Source organism: Hermetia illucens, chromosome 2 (genome assembly GCF_905115235.1).
Source record: "Hermetia illucens chromosome 2, iHerIll2.2.curated.20191125, whole genome shotgun sequence".
Lineage (NCBI taxonomy): Eukaryota > Metazoa > Arthropoda > Insecta > Diptera > Stratiomyidae > Hermetia > Hermetia illucens.
Window position 1 is genome coordinate 86511320 of NC_051850.1, and position 25766 is coordinate 86537085.

General features: G+C 37.6%; 1 protein-coding gene across 4 annotated transcripts in view; it reads right to left on the reverse strand.

Moving 5' to 3' along the window:
- The window catches only part of LOC119649750, a 421393-nt gene that overhangs the window by 34413 nt on the left and 361214 nt on the right, over positions 1-25766 (reverse strand). For all 4 annotated transcript variants that reach the window (XM_038052042.1, XM_038052041.1, XM_038052040.1 and 1 more), the window contains one exon: positions 6933-7248. In XM_038052042.1, the coding sequence (XP_037907970.1) occupies positions 6933-7248 (316 nt within the window). The remainder of the gene's footprint in view (positions 1-6932; positions 7249-25766) is intronic.

The window sequence follows — 25766 nt, forward strand, 5'->3', positions numbered from 1 at the left end:
AACTTCTTTAAATCAATAAAATCATTGAGCGCGCTTGAAAATCTAGGAAGTTCTCCGTTTTTCATAACAATCACCAACGGGTTAAACATTTAGTCAAAACTAGTTTCCTTTTCAATTTGTGTCGCCTTCCAAACTCTTAATCAAATCACGAAAAAGAGCCCTGCATTGTACGGAGGAGACTACATGCAGCTCCGTAGTACGTAAATTTGGTCAAAGGCGTGGATGTAACCGTTGAGGAGATGAAGCCCTTGGGCATTCGACAGATATTCACCTGGTGAAGAAGATTAAGTACCGTGCAGAAAAGGTCGCTTAACCGAGAAGGCGTACCCCACTGTCCGGATTTCGGTAATCGTAACGATTTCGCATCGCAGGCATTGGGATGATGAAATCGCAATAGAACGCCTGTGAATGGATTAGCCCTTCAGGGACAGATTTGATATTAAACGTTATTTCGGGGCACAAATCATGCTCTTTGGTCATAAATAATTGCTTATGTTTGTGCATGCACTCTACGGCAAGCGAAGTTAGTGACTGGGACGCATCGGCGCGGCAAGTCTCGGAGTGTCCTATCAACGTGTTATGCAAGCGTTTCTTCGCAATCAGTTTTCCTAGAAAATGCATCCATACATTCATGAAATATGCAATTTGAGGTTAGTGATGTTGAAAAGTTATGTTTCGCAATATGCAAACAATCAGACATTGCAACAGAATCTTTTCAATTTCGCGTAACCACTGGAAAAACGATAATTTAGCTTTCTTGTACTTGCTTATTATAAAATTATATTTTGCAACGAGTTTGCTGGAGATTGTCAAAGCTAGTAATTAATGCACAAAAGAAAACCATTGTTCTGTGGTAGTTTCTCTGAAGCACTTTCAATTACGATTGAAAATATCTTTAACCACTGAAGACTGTAATGTCACTTTTACCCTATTATTCATAATTTTCATCAAGGTGTGGAGGAGAGTCCTCAAACCGGTGTGCTCGTTTCAATTTCGTTCAATACTGTTTTGAGAAAAACGCATTTCATTTTTTTGGGTGGAAAATCATTGATAATTGCGTCTTGCAACTATTTGGTAATGCCTGAGTCTTGTTTTTTTCGGTGGTTCAAAGTAAAATAGAAAGGTGAAGAAGCAGGGAATGTGTTTTCGACTAACACAGGCGGTGGCGCGGCGATTCACAAAAATCGTTCTAATTATAAAATTACTGTTCGGATTTTCATAAACTTTAACACAGAACAATACTTTAGAAAAATTTAAAAAAACAAAAAGAGTTTTCAAAGAGTTTTACGTTGAGAAGACCACTCATTTATTCAATAAATCTCAGAATATCATAGCAGAGCTCAGAGCTCAGAAACGAGAACTCAAATGCCCGTCAGCTCCTCACTGGACTTCCCGAGACACCCACATTCCTCCTCTGTTGTCCTGCGCCAAGTAGCCTTGGGTGACCCATTCGTCTTGGTAGAACGGATTCCCCTGCCAGGAATACAATTGCCGTACTGCCTTAATGTGTGGCATATCCACTTCCGTCCTCCGACCACATCCTGTACTGGTGCCAGACCTGTGCGCTGACCGATTTCTTCGTTTACAATAGTATCAGGCCAGTATGCTCCGATGATATGCTATCGAGGAATGTTGACGAAGGCTTGGAGCCACCGAGTGATAGGTCACTTCCTCAAATTCCCCTACATCCCCCATAGCAACACAGAAAGAACACTAGCACAGAACCGTTTCAACTTGATCTTGGTGTTGTGAATTGAGATAACTACACTTTCGGATTTTTGACAAGGTAGCGAAAGCAGATCGAATGCGTTAATGTGTCGGGCAATATTCAGTTTGGTGCCAACGGTGTAAGAAATAATGCTCCCTAGATACACCAATTTATTGTTCCTTTCTCCCTATTAATACAGATAGGAAGAGTGTGACGACCAGACACACTGAGAATCTTGGTTTTGTTAGTGTTTACCTTCTGTTCAACTTTACTTGCCTCTCATTCAAAATCCAGCATTCAGTAAGGTCTATAACCAGGTGAGAATAAATAGATGTCATCAACGTTGTCGGAGTGTTTGGAAAATGATGTCATCGCGTCCTCCACACAGGGCAGCATGAAGAACGTCACCGACAACAAGAGAACCTGAAGTTCCTCTTAGGTTTTACCTCGATGCAGTACATGGCGTTTGGTGTCATCATTCGTCGCTCTGATAAAAGCTATCAGCTTCTTGGGAATGCATTTCCTGCTGCCAGATATACTCCCCGTTAACGCTATCAAAAGTTTCCTCGAGATCGATGAAGAGCGAGTGAAACGAAGATCGAAACTAAGCACACTATTCCAAAACGATCCATAGGGTGTTGAGGTGGTCAATACAGGAGAATCCGCAGCGGAAACCAGCCTGCTTTCTGTTGTTCAAGCTTTTAAGATGTTCGTTAATACTTCCCAAAAATATTTTAACTTTTATATTATGTTTACGACTCCAGAGAACACGCAGATACCTCCCCAATAATCACACTCAAAACGGGTACTGTTCTTTGAAATCATAACCATTCCCTTCTTGCACTCTCTAGCAAAGGTCTCGGAATCCTAAGATTTCCGCCCGAGTGGAAACAACTCCCTTGTTACACATATCCAGGAGGCAACTCAGGCATTGGTCAGTTGGCACCCAACTGACTAACTTTCTTACTGGTGTCGAGAAGCGTGCGCACATTCGAGAAGCCAATCATAGTCAGTGTCGCTGTCGTACCGAAGGTCGCGGTTCAAATCTCACTAGTGGCAGGGGTATTAGTATCGTGATTTGACGTCGGATAACAGTCGACTCCGCTGTAAATGCGTACTTGACTCAAATCGGGGTAATAATCTCGGGCGAGCGTAGTGCTGACCACATTGCCTCCTACAGTGTACTGTAGCATCCACAAATTTGACGACGATTAACATTAATTTATAATAGATTCGAAAAATTATATTAAATAAACTGGAGCTTCGAAAACAATATTTCTCTGAATGGATATGTCTATAAAGTAGCTGAATCTAATGCCGGGTCCAGACAGTTGCCACTTGTTGCCAACTCCAAATCTTCATCAAATATTTGCCTCGATTTTGCATGTCAACATCGTCATCCTGGACAAGTGCTTTACACTAGCCACAGACGTGCAACCAAATTGTCAAACAAATCGTTGGTTAGTGCAAGATTCCACGTATATGAGCAAGTTGCGGTCTATTAAGTTAGGGCAACCACAGACATGCAACCTCGCTGCAACCGCAACTTGTCGAAAAACATGCAATCTTCCTGCAACCAACAACTTACTTGAAAACCTGCTGCACGTACGTGGTTGGTATTAATCCGGTTCAACACGTTTTCCGCTTATCGTAGCTCAGCGGGAACAAAGCTCAGGGCTTCCTTAAAGATTAATTTAGGATTAATGGCAATTGATCTTAATGGAATTTGTGAGCGAATGAACCTTCAGCTTGGTGGAAGTTCACGCGCATATATGTTTTTAAGGTTTTGTGTAAACACAAAACCTTATTAAAATCGGTTTACCGTCTGTCTGTCTGTCTGTCTGTCCGTCTGTCTGTCTGTCTGTCTGTCCGTCACACGCATTTTTCTCGGAAGCGGTTACAGTGATTGACACCAAATTTGGTAAAAAGGTGGGAACTGTGAACGCTCACGCATACAGTGAGTTACATCCTCTTACATCGAATTTAAGGGGGGGGTCCCCATACATGCAAAAGGGGGGTGTAATTTTTTTTTTCTTCAAATATAGTCATGCGGGGTATCAAATTAAAGGTCTCAGTTAGTACTTTTCGAAAACGGTCTTAGTTTTGACATTTGTTGGAAAGGCGGGGAGTGCGGGGGGTTGAAAGTGACCATTCCTTTACGGGGGCCATTCTCAGAAACTACCCAACCGAATAATCTGAAAAAAATCAAGAGGCTGCCACTATATGGTGCCTGGGCTCCGAAATACCCTCCACACTGATATCTGCACAAATAAAGTTAATAATAGTATATTACCATAATTTTTAGTAATTCGCTGCAAAACCCCCCTTAAATTCAAGCTAGGACCACGAAATTTCGCAACAATATAGGGTGTAGCATAGAGCATGATGTTACCAGGTTTGGTGGAAATCGCACTATTGCTAACAAAGTTATAATACGTCAAAGTTGTCGCTTCTTTGCAAATTCAAGGCTATAAATGTCAATATCATCCGAAAGTAGATATTCTCACATAATATTGTATATGCATATATTACGTGCTACGTACTAAGAAATGCACAAAACCTTTCGTACCTGAAACGTCCAGCTTCCGGTTTCCCGACTTGTTATTCTTTTGTTTCTCTTTTTGGGCATGAGCTTTTTGGAAAATTTTTGATTAAACTAAGCCACTTACTCACCGAAACGAATACAAGTTTTAAGTGCAACAGTGCACTGATACAAATATAGACTTCTTTGGGGAAGTGGAAATAATACATTTTAGAAGTATATTATGGAAAAAACATAGTATAAACATAGATTCCATTTTTAAAGCAAATAAGCAAAGTATTATTTTCTAATCCACCCAGTAAAAATATTTTTGATGCATTCGTTTGCTGCTGGGAAACTCCAAGCTCCTAGAAACATGTGAGCTGCAACTCACTTACGACTGCGATACAATTAACCTTCCACGCCGGCGAAGTTTGTGTCAAATCGGCAAGACTCATTCACAACTGATTTGTTCCAGAAAACTGACACTCCATTGGATCGGCGGCAAGCGCTAGCTACCAAGCAAATCCCCTGTCCACACGTTTGCGCTTGGACTCGGCATAATATTTCGAGGTAAAAAAAGATATGGAAACTTATTTATAAATAGGAAAGCACTAAATAAGGGGGCGTCAATTCACAACTTAGAATTAATAACAAGAAAGTATATATTTAATATTATATATTGTTACGAAATAATACATATATACAAAACGAGGTTACACCGATGATCGTTGACAAGAATCGGCAATTTAGATTCACTGAAACCATAGGACCATGGAGTCATAAAGTTCTTTAAAGAAAACAGTGCTCCCTTTTATTTGCTTTGAAACCAACTCTACTATAATTGAAAACCATATTTTCTGAAAGCGAATCGATTGAGTAAATAGGAGGAATCGCACTGCACTGAATTTGGTGCTGGTTTGCGCAAATTTTACAAATTTTAAGTCATTGAACAGGAGGAAAGAATAGTATTTTTTCGTATTCTTTGGCACAGTTCTTCATATTGATTGACTATTTTGAGTTTCATATCTGATGAGGCTAACTGGACCGCGTACTTTCCGAAGCCAGTCTTAGTTTTGACATTTATTTGGGAAGTGTAGAGTGGAGAGATCCATTCTCAGAAACTACCCAGCTCAAAAATTTGAGGCTGCTACTATATGGTACCTAGTCTTCGAAATACCTTCCATACCAATACATGTTCCAATAAATTAACTTAACTAAAGTATATTACTATCATTTTTAGCAATTGACTGCTAAGTGCATTTTAGCAACAATGTAGGCGTGATCTTACCAAGTTTCCCAGAAATCGCGCTATTATTAACAAAGTTATAATAGGTCAAAGTTGTCGTTTCCTTGCAACTTCAAGACTTTGAACGCCAATATCACCTTTGAACATCAATATCACTTAAAAGTGAATATTCTCACATAATATATGGATATATTGGGTGCTCTGTACTAATGGGACAGATGCACACTCAAATGGCTTTATAAAAAAAAATACACAAAACCTTTCATATCTGAAGCGTCCAGCTTTCGATTTACGGACTTGTTTAAAATACTACCCCTAGCAATGCAGAGTATGACTTTCAGGTTTATGGTAACTTTTCAATAATCCTTTATACATACATAAACATACGGAAATCAATTTCTAGATTCACATTTCTTCAGGCGTTTACTGAAATACTGCTAGGAGCCAAATAATTCAAATATTTTTTTGAATTTCATCTGGAAGAGTCTGTCTGGTCATTCTACCGTACAGTACAAGGAGAACCCAAAGCCGCAACTTGATCGTTAAATACATTTTCCTCTTTGAATTTTCTTGACATTGCTAACATGTGGCATTACTGCACACTACAAATGGGTTAGAATCGATCGAAACATTGATTCATATTTATCACAGACAAAGAGAATTAAAAAATCCTATCAATTTAGATGCCACACCATATTGTAATCCTTGTGTAAGTCCGAACGATGAGACTAAAGTAAGTAGTATTCGGATGCTTAAAAATAAAAACATATTATAAATTGAAAGCTCGGGACCTGCAGAACATTTATATTCACATCTTTGAATGATATTGATATGGCATGAAAACTATCCTGTCACCTGTGGTAGCACAACCATTTTCTTGCTAGAGATGATAGTATATACCCGAGATTGCACTCCCGTTTGAGACTATAGAATGCTGGAAATACCAATTGATATCTTTCATTTGACATTACACATAACGACACTAATTTTACACATGCTCTTACATGTATGAAAAATCGCGAATTTTATTCAAAAATGTTCAGTTAGAGTGGTTTGAAAGCAATTATTCACTTCCCCTTTTGTTTCTGCTGAATTCAACTCGCTACGCGTACCTTTCCTACCTTTTCGATTATTCCAAAGGGATTATTAATTTCATCAATTTTCATTAAAGGGGTTTTCAGAGCGCCAAGTCCAATATTGCACATAACCCTTCACGTACGAATTTATGCCAACAACTTTTGGTATTATTACACCCACTTATTGATAACGAACATCTAATATCCTGCAGCGGCCACTAATTACATTTTTAGGGAACTAATAATTACGGAAAACTACAAGCTTCTAGGGCACACCCAAACAAAACCACCTTTGTAAAGTGTTCTGGAATATCTATTACATGTACAACATAATTTATTTACCACTAATTGCATTTTATGAAATTTTAAAATTCCTACCTCGGGCTTGGCATGACCCCAAGCTGACCATATCTGCAGGATTTTGGTATCGTTATCTAGTACCTGCTCCACCCGTCGCCATCTTTCTGTAATAACAAAATTCTTGTTGAGCGACACACTCGTACTCGGGCAGAGGAGTCCCTCATCCTCAAGCAGAACATTAACCAAATCTGCACAGGTCGTCTCCTCATTAACACCAGAAATCCAACGCTGCTCGCCGTGTATCCACACAGGAATTTCGTCAGACGCCGTTTCCGCCGACCCTGAAGAATCATAGTCGTCCTTTGACTCTTGAGTCGTTGTCGTTGTTGTCGTCCTGCAAACAAAACCAAAGTTGTATTACATTACCCATAGAGTTCTAATGACGACCGATTACAGTTAGTTTTCGGAGGAGTATGCGAAAAGCAAATGTTGCTTCAGAATTAGGTCAATTTCAGGATAGAAGTCAGGGTTGAAGTAACAGGCAGTACCGAATATGATATGTTACCAAACTAGGAAGACTTTTTTACAGAACGTGGAACAATTGCTTCCACGTCGTTCTGAATTATTTATCAAGTATTACGGACGAGTTTAGAATTGTCCTGGAAATTCCGCTAGGAATATAACTAATCAGTTTGAGCAACCAATATAGTACCTATAGCGGAGAAGTTTTGTTTAATAATAACCATCAGGAACTAAATTGCGGCTCAAGGTCATTGATAACATTGATTTTTCGATCCGCTTCCTTCATGTCTTAATCACTGAAATATTAATTTCACCCGAAACACCCGCTAAACATGTTCAGGCGATTATTATGCATAGCACTAAGGAACCTGGAATCAGAATTTCAGTCAAGTAGGAAATTAGAAGGATGTCGCACTCCTGAAACTTTGCTTTGGTTTCTTCTTCATTGCCTTAAATTAATGTGGTCAAAAACTGTATCTTTGCTTAACGACGAGTGGGAAAGATTTGTAATCATGGTGGCAGCATATGTACATATATGTTGATAACCCTTTTCAGTGGAACGCAAGATAATGGCTAGCCAATCCTAGAACGCATGAAAAAAATTTCGAAAACTTGATCGATAGGAAGCAGACTGGTTTACACTCTTTGTAGTCCTACCTTGTAAGGGCGCTTCTTAACATAATGAAATGTGCTATGATTCAAACACCACAATTTTTAGAAACAATTCAACTCCTTCAGCAAGGATTGGCCTTGGACCGATTTGCTCAGGAAAGTCATTGTGTGAAGACGTCAATGTTATTAGGAACAAGAATATTTATGCCATACGCGAACTTGCAAAGGATATGCCTTATCAGAAAATTTCAATTCGAATTCCAAAAGAGTTTGTCACAGTGGATCTTTTCACATGTTCTGGTTTTGTAATCTGATAGCCACAACTGCACCGAAATAGGAAGCTACTGTACCAGCATATAGTTCAATGTATGTGCTGATTTCAATAGAGTTGTCAGAGAATGTTGAGTCCATGAAGTAGATTCGCTTTTAAAGATTTGAGAAAAATTTTAACGAAGAATTCCACGAATCTGTTATCCACGGAACGGTGCCAATTTTTTGATGCTATCGTTTTTGAGAGGCAATATGCTGTTTTCCATGCTGCCTACTTTATGAAACAGAAGTGAATGTCAAAAAAATTGATATTCTCCGCACATTTCATCCGTTGCCTATAGAGCCTTTTTAAAGTAGACGCCATAGCTTACGTCAAGCTGCTGCAACAGAGGCAATCTTACTCATGCAGTCCCTTCCAAAGAACACCTCAGGTCCAATTAGGCAACTTCAGCCGGTTATCCGCATTGCACCTTAAACTTCTTCCCCTCATGGTGCATTTTATATAAATATGGGTAACTACCAGATGTCGCGATAATGCTCAGTGAGTAATTTGCAAGTTCCTCTTCAGGTATCTTGGAACAACAAGGCATCTATTAAGCAAGCTCAATTTTTGTGGAAGTTGGTAAAAGGCGAATATGAAATGAAAATAAAAAAACCAGAAATTGATATTTTGTGTAAGAATATGACTCCCATTATACATAGCTTGTAGTGAATGTTCGCTGTATATATCCGGTATTCAATACGATGTAGTGCTGGCATTCTCATGAGGTGAATCGATTTTAATAAGTTTTTGTTTTCGGTTTTGATCAGGCCCATTTTTACGAGAAGTATCATGGTGCATGCAGCATAACTTCCTTTTTTCAAAACTCGATAAAAACTATTGTATGCATCGAAAAATATTTATTTATTTTTTATAATGTAGGTACATGTCTAAAGTTTTTATTTACATTGTTTTGAAGATCGAATCTGTTAGGTGACGTCCCCCATTCTCCATACATTGCGTAAACCGATTTCTGGCGTTTGTCATGACTCTTGTTAGCATAGCAAGTGTTATGTTGGCAATTTCTTCTTGGATGTTGGTCTTCAAATCTTGTAGGGTTCTTGGACGGTTCACATAAACACGGGATTTCAAAAAACCCCATAGAAAAAAATCACAAGGGGACAGATCGGGAGAGCATGCCGGCCATTCCAAATTGCCTCTAATTGAGATAAGGCGCCCTGGAAAGTGTTCGCCTCAAAACAGCCATCGATGCTCTTGAAGTGTGTGCTGTTGTACCGTCTTGTTGGAACCAAGTGTCCCCCAAATCCAAATTTTCTAGCCGTGGGAAAAAAAAATTCTGTAGCATGTTTACATACCGGTCCGAATTAACTGTCACTGTAACCTCATTTTCCTCAAAAAACCAGGGACCAATAATTCCAGCTGAGGAAATTTCACACCACACTGTGACTTTGGGTGAATGCAAAGGCTTTTGATGCAATTCTCGAGGGTTGGTGTCAGCCCAGTAGCGAAATGCACGCTGTCTTGCAATAACCGAACATCCGCTTGAAAAGTAAACCTCAACGGCAAAGGCACGTGTTAGATCCAATTCACTCAAGGTCACTTGCAATTCGTCTTCCACGTGAAAAATATAACACGTTAACAATTAATTTCCCACAAAATTTAGAACGGAAATATAGAATGACAAAATGCAATCGAATCTTTGTGCGACGATTGCATTTGCATAGATACGCATTTCACGAAATGCAAAACCAGGTGAATGAAATTGCAATTCATGAGTTAGCATTAAATTGCAATTTCATTTCTTAGTATAAAAGACATTGAAAATGCTCGCAAGGTCTCTTTCTGTTACTTTTACTCAGTTGTAGCCAAACTTAATTAATAAACACATATTAATTAATCTTTCTTTTTACTTTTGTGCTCCGGCGACACGTAACATTGGTGGCAGCGGTGGGATAGTGCTACGGAAGCTAAGGCTCTAATCCAAGGATTGAAGGCACTATTCCTTTCGAAAAACGGACACAAGGCGGCACAACGAAAGAAAAAAAAAGGACAGAGAGCAGCAAGGACGATTGGATTTGATCGAATTTTTTTGAATTCTTCCAACTCGTCATCGGATTTATTATCGAATTCATTATTGGACTCTTCAATCGTGGATTCCGGTACATTCATCGTGGATTCCGGTACATTCATCGTGGATTCCGGTACATTCATCGATTTCTTCGAAATTACCGTGAAATTACAGTGAATTTCATCAAATTCATCATCAATCAATCAATCTATTTAACATCGTGGACGTCGAGCTGCGGGTAAATACTGTTAACATCATCGGATCGGAGAATCGCAGAATTTTAACAGGATGAAGTCAACTCCAGGGATTGTCTTCATGTGAGTAGTTTTAATTTTCCACCTATATTTAGAAATCTATGTAGATTTTTGTATACATACATACGTAAAGTGAAATATCGGCAAAGTGAAGAAAACTGAAAAGTAAACGTGGAATTTCGAACAGTATCTAATGGGTGCAAAATTTCGTGTAAAAGTCGATTCTGAAATATTAAATTTGTCGGAAATAGAGATTATCGATAGGTGCGATGAAAATATTACTATTGAATTAGACGGCGAATTTTTAAATTACGAATCTTTCGTTTCTAAATATTTTCAACGTGAAAGTACGCAATTGTTAGGTGCCAGTGGAGATACTAGTTTTAACTTGTCGGATAGGGAAGAACCGATAATGGCATTAAATTTCAGTGATTTGAAAGCGTTTATACCGGTGTTCGATGGTCGAGCTGAAGATACGTTCAATTTCGTTTATAGCTGCTCGCAAGCTATAGATTTAGCGTCCGAATCTCAAAAACCTATTCTTTTCAAGTATATCCAAACCCAAATTAAGGGAAATGCCCAGATTATCATTTTAAATGAATCCTTTGATAACTGGGAAAGTTTAAAAAATAAATTGAAAGAAGTGTATAAAGAATCACATTCACCGCTTCAGCTTCATCGCGAATTAATCTCTGCCAGACAAGAGAACAGTGAAACCGTGATCTCTTATACCCAAAGGATTCAGACGTTGCAGCGTCGAATCCTTACTGCTCGTGAATCCGTTGTTCGTAAAGAACATCAAATTGGTGAAAACGCTTATCTTGCAGAGCAAGCTTTAATGGTGTTTATAAATGGGTTACGACCACAACTTTCTCAATATGTGGTTGCACAAAAACCTAAATCTGTTGAGGAAGCCAGTCGCTTGGCTCAGGAGGAGGAACAGCGACTGGAAGTGTTTAAACCAATAAAAAATCGGGACTTCACAAACCGTAATGTTTTGCCAAAAATACATAAAGTGTCGTCCGATAGGAAGTGTTACAATTGCGGCAAAGTAGGACATCTACAACGCGAATGTAGATCCAAAAAACGCTATGATAAAAACCGTAACCTGAACGTTGGTAATGACAGTGGTAATTCAGAAAACCGTTCGAAGTCGAGACATAATAATTTTAGGAGAAATAATAGGGAAAGATCACAAAATCAATCCGATAACAATGATAATAGTGAATCCCAAGAGTTTCGTGTTAATCTAGTGGAAGTGGAGGAAAGTCCTCGGGTACACTTTTTCCATGACAATCGAAAACTCGAATTTTTAATTGATACGGGCAGTTCATTAAATCTCATTGCCGCTCGTCATGTTTTCGAGGAAAATATTAGCAAAACGGAGTCAATCTCTTTCAAAGGATTGAACGCGGTAAACAACAAATCGTATGGATCTACCGAGTTAAAACTCGAACAGAATAATTCGAGTTTTTGCATCGAATTTCAAGTCGCAAAAAATTGCTTACTACAAGAGTTCGATGGTATTCTGGGTATTCCATTTTTGCTCAAAACAAAGTCACAAATTAACTTTGAAAAGGATGAGTTGATTTGTAATGGAAATACTATTAGGTTGTACCGTAAAAAAATGAGTATTCCGCCGAGAAGTGAGATAACGCGTTACATACAAACTTATAAAAATAGTGGCGAAGAAATCTTCATTAATGGGTATAATGTCGATAATGTAACTATCATTGATACATTGGCAAAAGTGAACGAAAACGGTGAAATTCCAATAACAGTGTATAATGGTTCAGATGAAAGCAAAAAGATAAATGTTAGCGATATAAAAGTTTTCAACGTCCAAACTGAAACCTTCAAAATGGTTAAACAACCAGTAAAAATACGAGAGGAACATATGAATGAGGAAGAGAAAACCTCTATTCGTGAAATTATCCATGAATACAGTGAGCTTTTCGGTGAAATAGATCCGAACAATCTTACCCAAGCTGCAGAGCATTCTATTGATTTGGTACCCGATGCCAAACCTGTTCATGTCAAGATATACAGATATCCTAAAGTACATCAAGAGGAAGTAAAGAAACAAATCAATAAATTGTTAGAAAATGGAACCATTGAAAAGAGTACCTCCCCGTGGAATTCTCCCTTATGGGTTGTTCCGAAAAAGCTCGATGCCTCAGGCAAGGTAAAATGGCGAATAGTTATAGATTATCGCAAACTCAATGATTTGACGATATCTGACAATTATCCTTTGCCTAACATAAGTGAAATTCTCGACCAGTTGGGAAGAGCGAAATATTTTTCCATACTTGACTTAACTTCAGGATTTCATCAAATTCCTGTTAAAAGGTCTGATCGCTCTAAAACAGCCTTCTCAACGCCAGATGGTCATTTCGAATACTGCAGGATGCCGTTCGGTTTGAAGAACGCTCCCGCTTGTTTTCAAAGGATGATGAACAACGTCCTCTCAGGTTTACAAGGATCACGATGCTTTGTTTACCTTGACGATATAGTCATCTATGGTGTGTCACTAGAAGATCACAATGGGAAACTAAAAGAAGTGCTTGAACGTTTGAAAGTAAATAATCTCCGAATCCAACCTGATAAATGTGAATTTCTTCGGAAAGAGATCATTTATCTAGGGCATATAATTAGTGACAAAGGAGTTAACATGGACCCCGGAAAAGTGAAAGCAATAGATAAACTTGAGCGACCGAAAAATGTTAAAGAGGTCAAATCATTCTTAGGAATGACAGGTTATTATCGACGATTTATAAGAAATTATTCAAAAATCGCGGAGCCACTGAACAAGCTATTGAGGAAGGATAGTGATTTTATTTGGAACGATAGATGTGAACAAAGTTTTACGGAGTTGAAAAGAAAACTCAAAGAGGATATCACCTTAGCTTACCCGGACTTCGAAAAACAATTTGTTCTCACAACAGATGCCAGTAACGAAGGCATAGGAGCAGTTTTATCTCAAGAAGATGAACAAAAGGTGGAGAGACCGATATTGTTTTTGAGCCGAACACTCAACAAGGCCGAACGTAACTATTCAACTACGGAGAAGGAATGTCTTGCAATCGTTTGGGCAACTAAACAGTGCAGACCTTATCTTTACGGAAAAAGTTTTATTGTACGAACTGATCACCAACCACTCACCTGGCTCTTTAACGTTAAAGACCCAGGAAGTCGATTAGTGAGGTGGAGACTCAAACTGGAGGAGTATTCGTATAAAATTGAATACAAAAAAGGAAAAGATAATACTGTAGCCGACGAGCTAAGTAGAAATTGTAAAGTCAACGCTATTGTACCAGCAGAAAACGGAAAGTTCATAGAAATGGATGGCGAACATCATGAAGATGTTTCGGAAGAAATTCTAGGGTACAAGCACAGGAGTATTATTAAAGATGATATGCTCAATAAACATGGAGATGTTATAAGGAAGACTAATGGAAAATTAGTGCGACAATATCAGAATGGGAATTTTGAAGAAATTCCATTAATTGATGATGATAATTCAGCGACAGAATTGATCGAGGACGATCAACAGAACAAAGAGGGGGGTACAGACGAACAAAAAACTTACATCAAAGAAGTTGTTAATAAGGAGGAACAAGAGAGGATCATAAAATCAGCACACACTGGACTTTTAGGAGGCCATAGAGGAATAAATTCGTGTGAAGAAATCATTAGAAGAAGTTACGCATGGAAAAACTTAAAGAGAGACATTGAACATTATATTAAAAGATGTGAGCTGTGCCAAAAATACAAAATAACCAGGCGAAACCTTAAACCACCTATGGTAGTAGAAAAACTTAAATCAGAACCTTTTGAAAGGATTCAAGTTGATATAGTTGGACCGATTCAAATCAAAGATCACGAACAGAAAATTATGACTATACAGGATAATTGTACCAAGTACGTTAGATTTATTCCGGTAGCGAGTCTGAGAGCTGGAGAAATAGTTAACAAAATACTTAATAACTGGATCGCATATTTCGGAATTCCAAAGGAAATATTGACGGACAATGGGCCAGAATTTGCGAATAAATTGATGACTAAATTATGTAAAAAACTGAGCATAGATCAAAAGTACATAAGTATTTACCATCCACAATCTAACGGCTCAACAGAAAGGATTCACGCAAGACTAAAAGAGTACATCGGAACTGTAATCCACGAAGTCGAAGGAGACTTAGAACTGTTATCAGGATTTGCTTCTTTGTGTTTTAATCAATCAAATAGCACTTCTGTGGGTATTTCACCTCAGGAATTGTTGTTCGGAGTAAAATCAACACTAATGGATGACAAAACTGTAATCCGAACACCTAATCGAGATGAATTGGAGAAAGATGAAGTTGATGCGAGGTTGAAACAATTGAAATCACTTAGAGAAAAGGCAAGAAGCTTCAATTGGGAAAATAAGCAAAAATCAAAAGAAAGATATGACCAAAAAAAATAAAGCGAAACTTCAGACAATAAAAGTAGGCGATAAAGTTTTAGTAAGAGTGTTTTCCAGTACTAAACATAAACAAAAGGATAAACTGAAGAACTGGGATGGACCATATACAGTCATTAATAGTTCCAACTATGCAGCCCAAGTCAATAAGAAAAACAAACCCTGGATTAATAAAAGTGATCTTAAACTTTTTATTTCAGGTGGATCTTACAACTCAGCATCAGAACAAGCTTAACTGGTGTAGCTGTTCAAAAACTTGAATATCCTGGTGTTTATTTCAAGTATATCTCCGAAACTCAATTCATTGATGAACAGATAAATTTAATAAGGATAATTGATTTGACCGACATTGAAGTAGAAATAAATAATGTTAGGCATATAATTAAAGGTATAGACGATATTTGTACAAAAAACCTGCATCAGTGTAAAAGTTTCAAATCATACGGGGAACTTCAAATAAATCGATTAAATCATAATCTCAACACAGCATATGGTTTATTAGGGATCAGTCCTCACTTACGACTGGGACGAGACCTTAGAATTAAACGGGGACTAATCAATCTTGTAGGGTCGGGATTTAAAATGCTTTTCGGTACTATGGATACCAATGATGCTGATAAAATAAAAGAAATCATTGATGCTGTTGAGAAAAATCAATTTGACATTAAAGAGGGTATGATAAAAAATTCTGTACTTATGAGTAATATAAACCGTCAAGCAAAATTCATTGACGCTGAGCAGCAAAATATCAAGCTAAAAATAAACAAAATTATAAACGAGATTGATAAAGTGTACAACTTGACCAATGAACAAGAGAAACTTCTAAAAATTGAAGTATACTACGAGGAGTTGCACTCCGAAATTTCACTCAAAATTGAGATGATTAACCTAAGAATCGAAATTTTACGCGATAGTTTACTGTTCCTTCAATCCGGTACTTTACATCCATTCGTATTGGAACCTGAACAATTGATATCCGAACTGAACAAATTAAAAGAAAAGAACAATTTAGCAGTCATTCCACTTATCGATAACTATAAAGACATCGCGAAAGATCTCAAATTGAATGCCTACATAAAAGAAAAGAAAATATTTGTAACCATAAAAATAGATACTGTAATACCACAAGAATTTATCATGTATGAAACTTTAATCTTCCCATATGTGAAGGAAAATCAAATTGTAACCCTGCAAAATTTGAATAAATATCTAATCATTTCGAAAGACAAGGAGTTTTATACAAATGTAAATGATATCGAATGTATCTCAATTAATAATAGAAGAATATGTAAACCACTACCTTTAAAATCATCAATGGCCGTTAACTGCATTTCAAGTTTATTTTTTAAACAGACAGACAAATTTTGCGAATTCAGAAAATTAAATTCTGATCTTGAAATAATTCATAAAATTAATAATTTGCAGCTTATTACTGTGAATTCAATAGAAACTCTGTACCAATGTAAATGTAATACTACTCAAGAATTGAAATTAATTGGAACAAATATGCTAATGTTGACTGACGATTGTACAATTCACACTGTAACGATGGATTATGCTCCTCAAAAGAAGGAGAAGGAAACTTTTATAAAACAGGACAAGATTATTGAATTAGAGGAATGTTGTACACATATAAATTTAAAAGAAATCAAGCCAAGCTCATCCAAATTATCCAAATTCTCTAGTAATAATCTTCACGAGCTAAAAGATTTAGCATCAGAAATTGCCGAAAATATGAACTTTTGGGAAAAAGCTGTAAAACCTCTACCGAAATTCATGAGAGAAAATATTACATTCAGTTCAATAACTGGACTTCTTATTATAATTTTTATTTTATATGTAATTGTAAAATGCTCGAAAAGTAACAATTGTAATTTTATATTATTCAAAAAATGTTTCAATTATAAATGCAACACAAAAACAAAACAAAACAGCGAAGACGAAGTATTTTATAAATCCACCCAAGCAATAAACCAAAACAAAGAAGAGAACGAACTCAGAGTAGTTAGAACAAGAAATTTAAGACTTGATTATTAAGTTATGTAAGAACAAAAAGAAAAAGAGCACAAACTATAATTTGAAGAAGAAAATCAAATTTGAAGATTCGAAACAAAACAAAAAGCAATAGATTTCGTTTACAAATATCAAATACATACATATATACGTAAATATGTGCAAATAAAATTGAGGACAATTTTCACAGTAAGGGTGGTCGTGTTAGATCCAATTCACTCAAGGTCACTTGCAATTCGTCTTCCACGTGAAAAATATAACACGTTAACAATTAATTTCCCACAAAATTTAGAACGGAAATATAGAATGACAAAATGCAATCGAATCTTTGTGCGACGATTGCATTTGCATAGATACGCATTTCACGAAATGCAAAACCAGGTGAATGAAATTGCAATTCATGAGTTAGCATTAAATTGCAATTTCATTTCTTAGTATAAAAGACATTGAAAATGCTCGCAAGGTCTCTTTCTGTTACTTTTACTCAGTTGTAGCCAAACTTAATTAATAAACACATATTAATTAATCTTTCTTTTTACTTTTGTGCTCCGGCGACACGTAACACACGCTCCTCACTATTCCAACGCATGATGGCGGCTGAACCATGTCGGGACAAAACTTTACAGTATCCCCTCTTGAACGAGACCACTAGCGCTCCGCTATGACATCAACTAACTGAGTGGCGCGCATTTTAAAAAAGGAAGTTATGCTGCCGCACCCTGTATCAGTAGCTGAAGTACCGAGGAAGTGTCCTTCTGTGCCTCCGTGAAAATTGGTTCTACTACGCTTAGGTGCGAGCAGAACAGAACAGGTAAAGTGAAAATTTCTCTTTCTACCAATTTGGACCACTTTATTTCACTCTCGTAGTTAACAATAATCACCTGGGGTGATTATTTAGTCATTCCTCAACCTGCTGATTCATTGCAAATAGCGACCGGCGTGCAATAGTATTCCACTACCTTGTTTCCATGTAGTGACTTTGATCAAGCAAGTTCTGCGTTATTATAATCGCGGTGCTAAAAAAATAAGATTACTATTGTGGGAGAGCGAACAACTTGCATGTTGCATGAATGCAAGTGCGAATCGAATTAGCCATGACACTATCACACGATGATACAATAAATCGGACACCGGAAGCTCGGCGCTTCAGGTATAACAGATTTCCCTGATTTTGTATGTAAGAATATTTGAGTGCACGATGATTTCATTCGTATACAGCTCGTATGTGTTGAATATACTCGATATTTAATTCGAAATTGTACTGACGTTTTATCTTTGTTAATAATAATAAGATTTCAACCAAATTTTCCATAGCGATACTCCATATTTAAACCTATATTAATGGACTGGTACTGATACGAAGGGTTGCAGTAAATTTTCAAAAATAAAATACAATACCATTGTTCCCTTCATTTGCGTATCGCAATGGAAAACAGTTTGGGGCCTAGATATCATACTCATAGATCATCGTAATTTTTTCAGTTTTTTCTGGTCGGTAATTTCCGAAAATGGGCCCTTGAAGTAACTGACTCTTTTCGGATCCTTGCACTCCTACTTTTTGCAACCAATATCAAAACTAACATTAAAATCCAAATGTGCTAACTAAGATCTTATATTTGAGATCACATATGACTATATCCGGTAAACAAAAATTTTCTATCCCTTTTTTACGTACATTGGACTACTCTTAAGTTCCACGTGGGGCAATGTAATTAGCGGCACGTGTGAGGGTTACAATTTCAACCTTTGCACCAAATTTCGTTCTGCGAAAAGTGCGTGTGATGGGCAGTGGATCAATTTATATAAGGTTTTGTTTTCAACAAAGCCTTAATAAACAGTTAGCAAGTTTTGTTCATGTCATAGCTTGATTGCCTGCTATTTTCATGCTGTCGTTTTTCGAAGTTGGACTGCATATGATGAACCACGGTCGGTTCCTTTTCATTTTCTTGCAGTTTCCTATTTCTAAATATCAAATCAACCATCTCGAATTTCCAGACGCTGAGGAAGCGCAATTGTAAATTACCAAATTTTACTGGCATCTGCCAAAGGCAATCTTCCGAGCAGTTGAACGGCTTAAACGCGCCACGGTTGTCACCCTCCAGGCAACGCCATAAAGCACTTCGTACGGCTCTGCTTGATTCTTCAACAACCGTGAACTCATCCGGAAGAAGATTACGTGAAGCTGAAGGTTTTTATCTAAAAACCACCCCCAAGACCGAATCCGTGACACAAATAACTAGAAATGATCTACAATACAGGCCGTACAAACGCAACTCGACAGATGTAAACGACTGCTTTTTTGCCACGCCACTCAAAACTTGGAGGGGATCCTCTTCGCAGAAATCAAGCTTTACATCGTAGAGTTATCTTATTACCGATAAAATAATAAAATCTGGTCTATAAAGACTCCTGGCTCATTATTTGTCTTCCGATAACGTCCAAATTCATAGTAAATCATGATCTGAGCCAGTCTGTGTACCGCAGCTGAACTCCTTCATTTTCAGAAATCAAGGAGTCAGGGTCAATAAGGGGTGTATCATCGTGACTTTTTTCGAAATTGTTGCACTTTATTGGACCTAGCTGTACACTGGTAGTGCCAATTGAACATACCAACAGGATTTCGCACTGGATAACAGATCGAAAATAATTTAGGACTGCTGCAGATTTGATCACATTGACTTTTGAGTGATTACCTCGCAGAATATAGCGACGTGCGATATCGATCAGTTTCGAAGCGGAACTTCATTGTAAAGGTGAGAGTGCGAAAGTTAGAAAGTGACCATCCACACAGTCCCAGTTGAAGTGACCATGGCTTCTCAGCAACCGCATCGTTTTGTTCTCTTTGTCCTATGACGAGCGGATGGGAGATTTATTTCCTCTTTTCTCCTACCCAACACCTTTCGACATTTCCAGTTCCCTCCTTTCAACTACCTAGTTTTCATGCCAACATACACTCATTTTAAAATAGTAGTTCAAAAAAAAAAAGAATCCTTTCTTTCATCTTTTTTTAAGGTTTTGTTTGTAAAACAAAACCTTATTAAAATCGGTTTACTGTCTGTCTGTCTGTCCGTCTGTCCGTCTGTCTGTCCGTCTGTCTGTCCGTCTGTCTGTCTGTCTGTCCGTCACACGTATTTTTCTCGGAGACGATTGTAGTGATTGTCACCAAATTTGGTAAAAAGGTGGGAACTGTGAATGCTCACGCATGTAGTGAGTTATATCCTCTTACGATGAATTTAAGGTGGGGTCCCCATAAATGCAAAAGGGGGGTGTAAATTTTTTTTTCATCAAATATAGTCTTGTGGGGTATCAAATTAAAGGTCTCGATTAGTACTTTTTGAAGCCGGTATTAGTTTTGACTTTTGCTGAAAAGATGGGGAGTGCGGGGGGTTGAAAGTGGTCATTTTTTTAACGAACCCATTCTCAGGAACTACTCAACCGAAAAATCTGGAAAAAATCAAAAGACTGCCACTATATGGTGCCTAGGCTCCGAAATACCCTCTATACCGACACCTTTTCAAATAAAGTTAATAATAGTACATTACTATAATTTTTAGTAATTGACAGGAAAACCCACCTTAAGTTTACCCTAGAATCACAGCAGCAATGTAGGCTACAGTATATAGCATGATCTTGCCAAATTTGGTGAAAATCGCACTATTACTAACAAAGTTATATTAGGTCAAAACTGTCGCTCCTCTGCAAATTCAAGACTATGAATGTCAATATCACTTGAAAATGGCTATTTTTACATAATATATGCAAATTTTACGTGCTACATGCTAGTGGGACAAATGCACACTCAAATCTCTTAATAAAAGAAATACACAAAACCTTTCATACCTGAAGCGTCTAGCTTCCGGTTTCCCGACTTGTTTAATTTTATTTACAAAGCTCTCACAGCTTTTAACTTCTCTAATCCGAAAGTCCATATAAATATTTTCAGGTTTAAAAGAAAAGTTTCTAATATTGCAAACATAGTCATTAACCTTTTTTTTGCAGATAAACTTGTTTATAATTTATATTATTAAATGTATTCTTAATGCTTGTTTCTGGCTAAAAGGAAATATTGTGCATGCGAATACTGGGATCGAGACTGCCATTAGCTAAACGCCGAGTCAAAAAAGAATGGCTGAGCAGCTACTGGGCAGTTGAGTTGAGGGAGTTGAGATGCATCTTTAGTGCGAATAGGTCACAATTTGTCTAGTTCTTTTTGTGACCTTTTTCTGTTGTTGACAAATACAAAGTTCTGCGCCAGTTTTAGGAAAATTGAGTTAAATTATTTTCACGTGTAAAGTAACTTCAGGCCTACTAAATATGGCATTTTGATCTAGTAATAGTCGTAATTTTAGCGGTGGAGGTGATAATCAAAGCATGAAAACCTAGGCAAATAGTATTACACATTCTCACAAGCTTTTCAATCTGAGAATCTGAAGAAAAACACCCCAAAATATCCTATATACAAGCATCTACACATAAGGCTGATAATAGGGTATTATTATTTCGATCGATCTAATTTGACTAAATAGAGCATGATTCTAAGAAGTTAAGTTGAAATCCTAATATTATAATCGAAGTTAATAATAATAGTAATAATCGTTGGCACAACAATCCATATTGGATCAGGGCCTTGAAGTGTGTTAGAGCACTTCATTCAATACCGTAACGGTACACTACAGGACACTGTAGGAGGCAATGTGGTCAGCATTACGCTCGCCCGAGATAATTACCCTGATTTGACTCAGATACTCATTCACACCTGAGTCGACTGGTATCCGACATCAAATCACGATACAAATCCCACTGCCGCCAGCGAGATTTGAACCGCGACCTTCCGTACGACAACCTTGTGTCTAACCACTCAGCTATCCGGACTATCAGCTATCGAAGTTAAGGTGGGTCTAAATTTCATCATTTGCGTAAATTTACTGCCATCCATATGTCCAGGAGAATGAAATATTGCCCAAACTTAGGATGCCTATGATTGGCCTGCACTTTATTGAAGAAAGATTATCCATAAACATATTGTAAATAAATAGCGATTGGAGAGCAGCTGAAGCGGCAAAATTATACTTTGTTCGCTTCAGTTCCCTAACTTGTACCAGGCGTTCAGTGACTTCAGGGAGAGAATAACTAATATTACCCTCCACGCAAGGTAACGGAATGCATATGCTCTTTTCTCAAGGAATGTCCGAAAATGCTTGAATCGTAATTCGGCGCCATTCAAATAGCTTAAAATAGTATCTAAGTCACAAGAAACTTGACATCAAGTAAAAACAGGATGGAAATTTGATGATGTTCTATTTCATTCTTCTGCTTTGTTTTTTTATTGGAGCGCCACTTCATGCAAAAAGGCATGCATGTTGTTTTTCTAACACTACAGTTGTTAAGTATTCAATATGTCTACCAGAAAAACTAACGATATAAATCAAATTGTTAACAATAATAAGATTTTCACCAAATTTTGAGCCTTGCTGCAAATATTATGATTTATGTAGATGCAGTAAATTGGATCCGAAAAATGCCACAATGTCCTGAGGTATTTTTTTAGTTGTCAAAAAAATGGGCACGTGCTCAAAATAAGTGGTCCGTCCACTAACATGCCATTCGTCATCAACATGGTATGGTACAAAATGTAGGTAGTATATATATATTTAAATTCCAGGAAGCATATTTTGTAGGATAATTTTATCATTCCTTATCAAACTACTGTATATCGCAGGGCCATTGACATTAATGATTGAAAGACAATATCAGCGACGTAGCTACCCAGACCACACTTAATAGTGTCTAAAGTTTTGTTGAAAAAAAACCTTATTAAAATCGGTTTACTATCTGTCTGTTTGTCGGTCCCACGCATTTTTCTCCGAAACGAATGTACCGATTCACTCGTAATTTGGTGGGAAGGTTGGAATTGTGAACCTGTATCGAATATAGCTTTGAGAGGTGTCAAATGAAGGGTCTCGATTAGTACTTTCCGAAGCAGTTAATAGTTGGCAATTGGTTGCAAATATGGGGGGTAAGGAGGATCAATTACATGAAGGGGCCGTTCTCAGAAACTACCCAACTGAAAAATCCGAAAAAACGATGGTGATCCATGCACACGGCATCTAAGTTTTTTCAATATATGCTCAAATAAAGTTAATAATACTAAATTAGTGTATTTTTAAAAATTTATTGCAAACCACCGTTAAGTTTATTCTAGATCTATAATAATTGCTTCAATATATGTGCTTTATATATATTAAGTCGTATACTTCAAAGATTGGTGAAAATCCTACTAATATTAACAAAATTACGATATCAGTACCGCGTCGAATTGAACATCGGGTATATCCGTATACAAGTATACAAGTATTTTTATAATAAAATGCACCAAACCTTTCACACCTGAAGCGCTGAACTACCGGTTTCCAAATTGTTTAATGATTAGACTTGGATATTCAGAAGCCTAAATGCGACAAATTGGCTTGTTGACAAATCCTTTTAAGGTTGGTTACCGCAGTAGGAGGTTTTCGGAATCGGATATTTTTGTATTACATCGATTATTAACTTAGCTTTCCCAGAATTTTAAAGTGCAATTCATGTCCTTTTAGATTTTATGAGCGTAGAACCGAACCGCGATTATCGGGTACTTCAAACGTCGAAGCAGTCAGTTTATATCCTTTTCCAGCTGTGTTTAGAAGGCTTTAGATTCAACTCTTTTAGCGTAATTCGCCACAACGATATGTGGAGCACCTCAATTTTTAAAATCAGAATATTTGGTTCATCTGCAACACTTTGCCTTATCCCACTCACAGAGGAAGACTACCAGAGCGAAAAACTCTACATTATGGACACTGCAAGGAAGAACGGGTGCACAGGCACTACCATAGACACGATGATCAAAAGACACGGACGAAGGATAAAACGTAATAATCTCACTACACTGTACACCAAACAATCGACTTCTACCGCATTAAAAAGATCAAGTGTCACCTTTTCAAAACTGTCCAACCATATAAAACGGACATTGAAAATGTTCGATATTACAACTGGTAGAGTCAAGTCACACCTACCCACTAAAATCCCAGCTGGCTAGCCAAAAGGACCGAAAAACGGTAGAGGAGTTGAAAATCGCCTGCTCAGATTGTCAGAAGGTGTATATTGGACAAAAGAAAAGACTGGTAACTACTAGATTTAGGTAGCATACGAAGGGAGCAGAGTGGGCTATCAAGTTCTCCCGAAAACCTACAAAATCTATGGTGGCTAAACATGTGGTGGAATGCGGCCATAAAATAAGTGCCGACGATTTGAGAGTGTTAAAACCGGTAAGGAAAATTTACCAACTGGACGCCTATGAAAGCGTATTCATTAGCAAATAGCCGGTAGACACTAGACTGAATTCAGATCTAGGCAATTGCTATTCACCATTCCTTAAAAAACTTTTAAAAAACTACTTAAATAACTCTTCTTCTTTCAGGATAGACAAGTAAGTCTTTAAAATGTAATTAAATATTTCTTAATATTTATTTCTTTTCATTTAGATCTAAGTATTATATTTAAAAACTAATTTAGCCATAATTAGAATAGTATTAAAAATTTAGATTGGTCTAAATATAGCTAATAAATCCAGTGATGAGTAAACTTGTAAGCACTGATGAAGGGAACAAGTGCCCCAGAGATATCGGCATTTGCCAAATAAAATTCAACACTAGCGAATAGGAAACAAGTCGGAAAACCGGAAGCTTGACGCTTCAGGTACGAAAGGTTTTGTGTATTTCTTAGTACGTAGCACGTAATATATGCATATATTATGTGAGAGTATCAAGTTTCGGGGGATATTGACATTAATAGTCTTGAATTTGCAAAGAAGTAACAGCTTTGACGTATTATAACTTTGTTAGTAATAGTGAAATGATCAGTTTCAACCCCCCTACCTTCGCAACAAATGTCAAAACTAAGACCGACTAAGGAAAGTACTAACCGAGACCTTTCATTTGACATGACTATATTTTATGAAAAAAAATGTACACCCCTCTTTTGCATATATGGGGACCCCCCTTAAATTCGACGCAAAAGGATGTAACTCACTATATGGGTGAGCGTTCACAGTTCCCACCTTTTTATCAAATTCGGTGTGAATCGCTATAACCATCTCCGAGAAAAATGCGTGTGACGCACAGACAGACACACCCTCATAGAGGTATGGTTAGATCAACCTGATAAAGCAGTCGCCTCTACGGAAAGAGCCGTCCATCTGGCTCAATGCATCGTCAAAGCATGTGACACGTCCATGCCTAGGAGGTGCTCATTCCCCAGCAGAAGACCAAACTACTGGTGGAATGATAAACTGACCGGCCTTCGACCAGCCTGCCACCGAACCAGAAGAGCGTCTCCGAAGGCAGTAGGTAGAGTCGAACAGGGGCGGAAAGAGTGCGCAGCCCAAAAAACGGAGTACCTAATAAGGCCCCGTGAATATTTCCAGCGGTAAGGAAGCGGCAGAAGTTGGTACTTCTGCCAAAGCTTAAGCATTAGAATCGGAAATCGTATCATCACTTCCAAGCCGGCCATCACATACTTGGGGGTAATGACAAACGGAAAACTCAATTTTAAGCCGCACATAGAGCATATTTGCAAAATGACATCCCTCCTGAGTATGTCTCTCGCAAGGACGATGCGGAACGTAAGAGGAATACGGCATACTTGCAGGCTGCTCATAGTCAGGGTGGTG